The sequence below is a fragment of the Camellia sinensis genome, chromosome 15 (assembly GCF_055761805.1).
Source record: "Camellia sinensis isolate YWXY chromosome 15, ASM5576180v1, whole genome shotgun sequence".
Classification (NCBI taxonomy): Eukaryota; Viridiplantae; Streptophyta; class Magnoliopsida; order Ericales; family Theaceae; genus Camellia; species Camellia sinensis.
Genome location: NC_138975.1, coordinates 8,243,462 through 8,252,821, shown reverse-complemented (window position 1 = coordinate 8,252,821; position 9,360 = coordinate 8,243,462). Strand labels below are relative to the sequence as shown.

At 39.8% G+C, this 9,360-nt stretch overlaps 1 protein-coding gene across 1 annotated transcript; it reads right to left on the bottom strand.

The window, feature by feature from the left end:
- Window positions 1-274: 274 nt before the first annotated feature.
- LOC145812781 (uncharacterized) lies at window positions 275-1,720 on the bottom strand. Its single transcript, XM_082908000.1, has one exon. The coding sequence runs from the start codon at window positions 1,718-1,720 to the stop codon at window positions 275-277; it is 1,446 nt and encodes a 481-aa protein (XP_082764126.1).
- Window positions 1,721-9,360: the final 7,640 nt, after the last annotated feature.

Here is a 9,360-nt window from a genome sequence, read left to right as displayed (position 1 = left end):
TTGAGTGAGGCGACGTAACATTCTCTGGCCACCGTCTGCTCTTCCCTCACGGTGTCAACCCCGAGATCGGTGGGAAATTTCATGGCCAGATGGTATGTTGATATGACAGCTTGAAAAGTGTTAAGGGCTGTGCGGCCAAGGATTATGTTATAAGTAAAAAGACAATCGATGACAAGGAAAGTGAGTAACCGGGTGGTCTGCCGTGGATACTCTCCGATGGTGATGAGAAGATTGATGGAGCCTATGGAGGTCACCCGATCCCCCGTGAAGCCGACTAGCGGGGTTTGAAGAGGGGACAATTATTCTTCTCCGACCTAGACTGACGATAGGCATTCAGGAAGATGATGTTTGAAGAGCTGCCGTTGTTGACAAGCACCCATCTGACTTTGTAATTGGACAGAAGAGCGGAGATGATGAGGGGGTCGTCATGAGGGTAATAGATGTTTGTGCAGTCAGCCTTCGTAAATGTGATGGGCTCCATCCACTGTTTGGGGTGTTTGAAGGGGCGATCCAATGTCGTGACTTCTTTGTCGGAGCCCTGTCTGATTTTTCTGAGTTTGGCAGGCTGGGCCGAACGGGATGGTCCTCTGCATGCAAGCCCGCCAACGATGACTCTGATCTCACCGACCAGGGAAGCAGGGTTTCCTTGGGGTCGGGGTTGTAGTGAGGGTCGATCGTTATCTCGGTTAGGTTGTGGGGGTTGTTGGGGGCGGCCTCCGGAGGGTTCGGTCTTTGGCCACTGTTGAGGGCGGACTACCTTGAACCGGCTGAGGCGACCTTGGCGTATCAAATTCTCCACATGGTCTTTGAGGTTGACACATTCCTCAGTGTTGTAGTCGTGATCTTGATGGAAACGGTAGTACTTGGATTGATCTCGCCGGCTGGAAGGAGACCGTGAGGGTTGTGGCCATTTCAAATTGTAATCTCGTTGGATTTGGTTCAAGACTTGTTCCATGGGGGAATTGAGGGGAGTGTACTGCTCGAACGGACTAGGCGGTCGGTCGGCTCGAGCAATTTGGTTGGTATACAGAGGTGTTTGCTGTGTATATTGGGTGGTTCTGGTTTCAGATTCCTTTCTCTTCTCTCTAGGGGTTGGGTTTTTAGTTGTAGTATCTTGGCGGGCTGCCAGAGAATCTGCGGCGTTCATATATTTTTGGGCTTTGGAAAGAAAGGTGACCATGGAGGTTGGAGGGTTTTTGGAGAGGGAGAAAAGGAAGTCGGATGATCGTAAACCAGCCATGAAAGCTGTGAGAATGACCTTGTCGTCATTTTCCACCACGTGTAAGGCTTTGGTGTTGAAACAGGTGATGAAGCTACGTAGCGACTCCCCCGCCGTCTGATGGATGTTGAGGAGCTGAGTCGCCGGGCGCCGCTGGCGCAGAGCACCAATGAAATGGCTAAGAAAGAAATCACTTAGGTGTCGGAAAGTAGAGACGGAGTCCATCGGCAACTGACTAAACCACAGTCGAGCCGACCCCTTAAGTGTTACGGGGAAAGCCCGACACATGATCTCGTTAGGAAAGGCATGGAGGATCATTAGGGTCCTGTAAGTCTTCAAGTGGTCGATTGGGTCCGTTATGCCGTCGAAAGAGTCGATCGAGGGCATTTTGAACTTAAGAGGTGGGGGTTTGTCCCTGATGGAGGTGACAAACGGTGAATTGGCTATTGTGGAGGGTTTATTCTGTATGTTCTGCATGACTCCTTGAAGCTGAAGTTTCATGGCTCAGAGTTCCGCATCTCAGATAGGAACGTTGTCACTGCCAGAATGCAATGGAGGCTGGACACTACTAGCCTCTCCCTCGGGAGCAGGTGCTTGGACTGATAGATGTAGACCCCGAGGTGGCGGGTTCATATATTGGGGTGGGGGTTGCAAACCCTCCGAGTTGGAGAGGTGGGCTTATTGGAAGGGATGGCTCGGGTTCGTTCTCGGTTAGGTGGGAGATCTTATGGTGGTGGAGGAGCACGGTGAGGTCTCGCTAAAGCAAAGCATTGATCAAGGCTTGGTTTTGTTCGGCTAAACGGTTGATGCTGTTGGTGAGTTCTGTGAAATACTGAGGTGGGTTGCTTGGGTTAGGAGGGTCAGCTTGGGGGTTGGCAACGTTGTGTTGAGAAGCCATGGATCTCGTTGTGACCATCCACTTTGGCGGGTGGCAAGGAGGAATTATCGGGAACGGGTCTCTCGCAACAATGAGCACAATTGTCACACGGAGTGAATGGTTCCTATAGACGGCGCCAACTGATGATACTACTTGTCCCTGATGGACGGGTCGGGCTGATCCACGCCTTCCACATCGTTGTCCGGTCGCTGAGCTCACTGAGATACCTACACAAAAGTCCAATGGGAAACGGGAATTTCCCAGCGAACCCTATGACGAGCAAGTTAGAAGTGAGATGAATGGAATGTAGAGATAGGGTGATGATAAGGAACTTAACCTTCTTTTCGTCTTAGAAACCTGCTTATATCCTTTGTTCATCATTTCCTTGTCCACTTCGACCTGTCATGTTGGCCAAAAGTCTATGCTCTAGCTTGCCTTGTTCATGGTGAGGCTGCTATGTTCTGACGTGAAGGGGTTATCGTATTAAATGCTGCAGGAGACCTCATTAATGGCTGATGTGTGGTGCAATAACTCTGCAGGATCTTTGTTTGCTTACGTGGCTGGTTCTTCTCTTAACAAGTGTTTAGATGTTATTAGTTCTTAGTGTAACGTTGGGTTCTAGTAATGTTGGGTTTTAATGTTTCAATTGTAGATTGGGCTCTAGGTGGTGGGTCAAAGGCTCCTATGGGCCCACCTATGTCAAGTTTTACGTAATGCCAAAATTTATTAATTTCAATATACATTTTATATATAGTGTCATACATTTGTATAATTATATATATTTCACACATGAAAAATGTAGACTATCATGATTTTGTCCTAAACTACTATGATTGTGGTCCTTAGATATGCTTCAATTTTTTATTTTTTTTTTAAATTTATATTTTTAGATGTAGTATTGTTTGCATATTTTAATACCACAATTTTCAACCTTAACCAACCTCCATTGTGTTGTGTTTAGTATTTTCCTTCGTACTTCGTTTAAAGACTACCAACATTTTTTTTGTGTGGTGGTTTTGCAAACTTTTTCAAAATGGAAAAAAGAGAGAAGGGGATAATTATTAGCAGGTTTTATGGCAACGGTTTATTTACTTAAATGTTTTAAGTGATTTTTTTTTTTTTTGAAGTGTTTGCTCATTGTTTTAATAATGAGAAAATTTTAAATTTATGTTAGAGATGTGAGTTATACATAATAAAATAAACATGATTATAATTTACCATTTTAGACATGTTAATTCCATCTAATCATCCAAACAAACATGATATTATTGTCTTGTATTTATTATTGTTATTTTTAAATTTAAAAAAGATACGACAAAATAGATTAGATAACATGATTATGATTTTCCATTTCAGACATGAATCCAATGTAATTTAATTCATTCAAATAAACATGATCTTATTGTCTTCTATTTATTGTGAGGACCGGTCATGTTGTTTATCTATTCCTCTTTGTTTAACCTCGATTTACTATTGTTATAGCGTCAGATTTTAGTGCGAGGCTTTGATTTAACCGTTGGATTGCATTGTTGGAAAAATTGTTGGAAAAATTGTTGGAAATATTTTTCGATAATAATTAATTTAACAGATTAATAAAACAGAAAATAATTAAATACAGAATTAGAGTTAACTTACAACTTTCTGTAGAATCAAATTTAGAACAAATTTGTGATTGAGGCCAGTGTTTGGACACTGTGTCTTTAAAACAGAAATTCGTCTTCTTCTAGGTGCTTGAGAATAATGGACGTCCTGCCTCTAGGATTCAACAATCACCCTAAACAGATGCAGCACCACATACTGTTTGCACAGCGAACCAGGCTGTGTTATCAAACTTTCAGTATATAGACACAGGATGCAAGATGAAGACTGTATGAAGCAGCGATAGAAGAAGACTGAAAAGGAAAAGAAAAACTCTATTGTTTTGGAGTGGAGGGTTGATATATATAGGCAGAGAAGTGCTTTTTTCGGAACAAAAGACCGTTGTGATGAACAATCACCAGATTGGAGACGCGACTGGTTGGAGATGGAGAAGAGTTGCAACTGAAAAAATTTAAATTCAAAATTTCAGATTTTGAATTTTCCCGCAGAAAATTATTCGAAATATTCAAATAATTTTAGAGCAAAAAATAAGGACGAGTTTGACCCATACCCATACCCACACCAGCGCCCGCCCCGACCCGGCCGGACAAACGGCGGCGGTGGTGCGCGCGTGGGGTGATGGTTTTGGGTTTGTCCATAACTCCTCCTCCTACAAAACTTGGGTATCCCTTGGGGCCCAACCCAAGGTCTTCAACTTAGAGCTTATATACTCATAGAAACTCTTCCATGTTTCCTATGTGGGATAAGATTTTAGATACCAACTCAAGGGAACCACACCAAACATATTCATGTTCATAACGCTCACTTCGGTATCAATTTCTCATTCACTCGAAAATGATTTTGACCACCCGAGTATATATTCTTGTTCACTACATGGCAAGGAACGTGTTGCCACTTGGACCCACCAAAACTGAGGTGTGGGTCCTACATTAATGATAACTCAAAATTACCGGAAATTAATGGTGATAAACCATTTTTCTCTAACAAAAACTCCTTAAAGTCCTTGTATCTTATTTTGTTTGATTTCGAGCACTTCATTTATTTCGGAGGGTGCGAGGTCGAGTTAGGTATGTCGGGAGTGGAGCTAGGAAAATTTTGGACTGGAGGACCAGGGCCGCACGTACGGGAGAGGGCCACACGTGCGGGGGATGAGGCCGTACATGCGGTGAAGTGGGTCATTCTCAGCCTTGCACACTATATTATATGCAAGTGCGGGGCAAAGTGCGGATTGGAGGGCCGTACGTGCGAGGATCAGTACCGCACATGTGGAAAGCAGGCTCCGCACGTGCGGGACACTGGGCAGTCTGAAATCTCTGTTTTTCTTTCTTTTCGGGCTGAGTATATCTCATTTTTCCTATATCCCTCTCTTTGTAAAAACACATTGGTCTCTTTTCTCTCTATATTTCACACCAAAAACACTACAAGATCTTTGATTTCTCCAAACCCATACACATCATGGCCCAAGTTCCTTCACCAAAGTTGGGGAGCAAAGCTAGAGCTTCACTTTGTACGGTGGAGATCGGATTTCTACATCATTTGATCCTAAGGTTTCATCAATCTCTTCATCAAACTTGAGGTAAGGACTTCTTTGAGTTATACATACTTGTTTATGCAAGATTGATGTTGATTTTGAAACTTTCCTAGAGATATTCTAAGGGTTTTGGTTTTTAAATGAAGAAATTGGGGGCTTGTTAAAGAAATTCTTCTTTTGTTTCATTAAAAGATTTTCTTGAGTAGTTGAAACACATTGGCATAAAAATGATGTTTTTAATGAGATTTTACCAAGAAATGAAGAAATATATTGTTTGGGTAAAAAACCTAGAATTTGGGGCTTTTAAGAGATATTGACATTGTTAATGTGCTATTTTGTGGGCCAAAGTTGTAAAGGATGAGAACTCTTTTATTATTATGTATATAATGATGATTTTCATGGGGCATGAGGATTGCAAATGTGGTAAATTGTTGTTCAATGTTGATATAGTCTTGTGAAGGCTAAAATGTTGAAAAAAGTAGGAAATAAAGAAATGTTGTTGTTATTGATAGAACTAAATGAACATGTGGCTATTTTGTGAAATGGCATGGAAAGGAAAAATGTGGATTTTGATCCACTTGGGATTATTGTTGAAATATGTGAACATGGAGAAATAAATATTGTTACATTGGTTTTGTTGCATTGCTTATCCATTCAATTGGTTATCACATGTTTAATTTGAGTTTGGAAACTTGCATTGAGAAAGAAAAGTGTATAATTGAGTTTTTATTGAAATGTTTATGGGGGTAAATACATTGGTAAGTCCGGATAGGAGGTGCAGATAGAATTGATTAAGTTGGCCTGAGTGTCCGAGGTAAAAGATCGAAAACACGCACAGAGGAGGTACCACTTTCCTTTCCGTTAGTAACGGGTAAAGTGGGGTTTTTGGTAGTGCTAGTTATGCCTACTTGCAGACACCAACCTAGGGATTACTTGAGTCATATTTACCGCCCTTATTGAATAAAATTATAAATTTCGAAATTGTTGAGATTTCACATTGTTGTTGAACATGATGATATTTTAAAAGAGTATGTAAATGAAATCTTCTTTTAATTAACATTGCATGACATTTGCATTTAATATTAAAAATCTTGCATAAATGTATATACTTTATTAAGAATTTTCTACTGGGCTTTATGCTCACCCCTATGAGATTTTAGTGCAGAAAAAGATGTGGTGATCCTGCCGAGTTGAGGGCGTGGTATATTTTGTGAAGAGTAAATGACTCTATTTTTGTTGCGATTTATTTGGTAGCCAAGGACTTTAAATGTATGGGTTTGTGAAATTATTTTTGTATAACCGGACTCAAGCCTTGGAATATATAAGCCCTTAAGGGCATTTTATTTATTTTTTGGGATTTGATGTTCTACATGTTATAAATTCATGCATTTCTAAATCATTGAATGTATAATTTACATGTGAGACTTTTGTACAAACCTTATTGATTAATGATGTAAAGGTTGGAGGCTTATTATTGTTCATGGTTGGATGTTGGTTGATGTACTTAATTTATGTTAGATTATTTTGGGGCGTTACATTTATTATAATTTTTTTTTTAAAAAAATTACCAAAAGATAGGACAAAATAAAGTAGATTAATAAAAAAATTCTATATAGAATTGAATCTCCGGGATTTTATAACTAGAATAAAGCTATATGCATTAATTGGTATATCAATTAATGTACTAATAGATGATATGATATAATTTTAAATATTTTGGATCTTTGTAATTTAAATAACGAGTGGAGTCTATAATTTTGAAGTAGTAATGTCATAACATATGTTGATTGATATATATATATATATATATATATCACTATTATGGTAGTTATTGTTGGGATATTTATCTACTGAGGAGATTAGGAATAAGGCTTGAATACTAGAGGTAAGACGATGAAGAAAAGTAATAAAAAAAAAGTTTTAAAATAAATAAATAAAATTAATATATAAAGACTAAGATAAATATAACTGATTAAATAAAAAATTATAAATTCATAATCTCCTAATAAAATATAGAACTGTGGGTAATAAACTAAACTTTGGTGTTGAGAGGTGGGGGTGTGAGTGACCTATTTTAGGTCAAAAGCAAGTCAAAGTCGTTTTTTTTTCTTTCTCTCTGTGGAATGGCAACGGGACGGGGTGGGGCCAGGGATCACACTCCCTGTCCCCGATCCCCAATGGTAAAAAATTCCCCAACCCCGGCCCTGGCCCCGATCCTCGATGGGGAACCTGTTACCATCTCCATCCTCGCCCCCTAACGGGGATCAGGTTTCCCCGACCCCGAAAATTCCCTGCCCAAATCTTTTTCAACAGCATCAACAACTTTTAACATCAACAAAATCATCAAGAACATCATCAAAAAAATATCAGTAAGAAGTGGAGACAAAATTATCAACAGCAAAATCATCATCAACACTCTGTGCATCAACTACAAAAAAAAGAAAAAGAAAAAAACACAAATAGAGATACACATGTACATGTATACATACACATCAACACAGATCTGAAATCTGTGTGTCATCAACACAGATCTGAGATCGCCGATGGTGACTGCGGCGAAGGTGGACGACGGTGGCTGCGATCAGCGATGGTGACTGCGATGAAGGTGGACGACAGTGGCTGCGATCGGCGATGGTGACTGCGACAAATGTGGATGACGATGGCTACGATGGATGACGGAGGTGGACGACGGTAGCTGTGACGAACAACGGAGGAGGACGGCGGTGCGAGACGACAGAGGCGGTGGCACTGAGAGGGGAGGAGAGGTGCGAGAGTGAGAGAGAGAGAGAGAGACTCTAATTGAGTGAGAGGGAGAGAGAGAGAGATGAGAGGCGGTGAGGAAGAGAATGAGAGAGAGAATAGAGGGAAGAGAGATAGTGTGCGATATGAAATGAAAGAGAAAGAGAGAGACAGAAACAGAAACAATATATAGAAAGTATATTATATATATATATATGTTAAGTCGGGGACAAATGGGGCGGAGCGGGGCCGGGGCCGGGGCTTGGGCATTTATCATCGTCCCGAGCCCGAAATTGATCGGGGATTAATTTTTAAATACCATCTCCATCCTGTCAGGGGTATTTTTTAAAAAAAAATTGTTCAAATCAGGATCGGGAGATCGGATCCCCGTCAGACTGGTTTTAAATTGCCATCTCTTGTCTCTCTTTCTAATTTCTGTGGTTGGTGAGGGCTGAGTATATGGTGGCCCTTTTCAAAATCACAATTAACATTTTCATAAAGTAATTCAAGACGTGGCAGAGCCACATATGATCTGAGACACTTTTGACACAGAGGTAGTAGTGCTTATTTGGTAGGTTTGCAATATTATTTTATATTATTTATTTCTTGAATCAAAAAATAATTTTTTAAAAGACAGGGTGTGAGGTAAGAGAAGTTATTTGGTGATTCTAATTTTGAAAGACAGGGCAAGCATTGTGGGTGTTGTGATTTTTGAAAGTGTTAGATTAGACTTGTCTAATAAATTTATTAATTTATTGTTTGGTTAGTTTAGTAAAGATTAGATTAATAGTCAAATATATATATATATATATCATTTATATCTAAATAGTTTAGGAACGATTTATTTAGAACTAACAATTTATTATATTACAGTTAGTGTTTATTCAGTTTGTCCAAATAAATACCCTTTGGAAAAACGTTGCCTAGGGACATTCCTAAGAAAAATTATTTGGTACTCTTGGTACTCCATGTGACGGTACTTCTCACCAATCACAATATATCATATCTGTTCTTATTCCTTAATCACCCAAGACAAAATTGTAAATCTCATATTTTTCACCAATCACAATATTATTAAAGCACTACCGACGATACTCAGAACCATCAATTATCGTCAGTACCATCAATTAACTTCTCCATTCCTGGATCACCTAATAATTTTTTTCTGGCAATGCTGGGGACCCCCAGTGGGGGACGACCCCAACACCCCCAGTGACAATTGGCAACTGTCCATTGGCTCAAAACCAAAAAAAAAAAAAAAAAAAAAAAATTTCAGCCAATCAGAGTTGATCCCCAACACCCCACTGGGGGTCCAACTCATTTTCCATTTTTTTTTTTAAGTGTGAACAGTTTCTAATTTCTCCCGAGCCATCTAATAATTTTTTTGAAGTGTGA

Coding starts and splice junctions, on each gene's coding strand:
- LOC145812781 (XM_082908000.1), bottom strand. CDS start 1,720: ATGAAACTTCAGCTTCAAGGAGTCATGCAGAACATACAGAATAAACCC.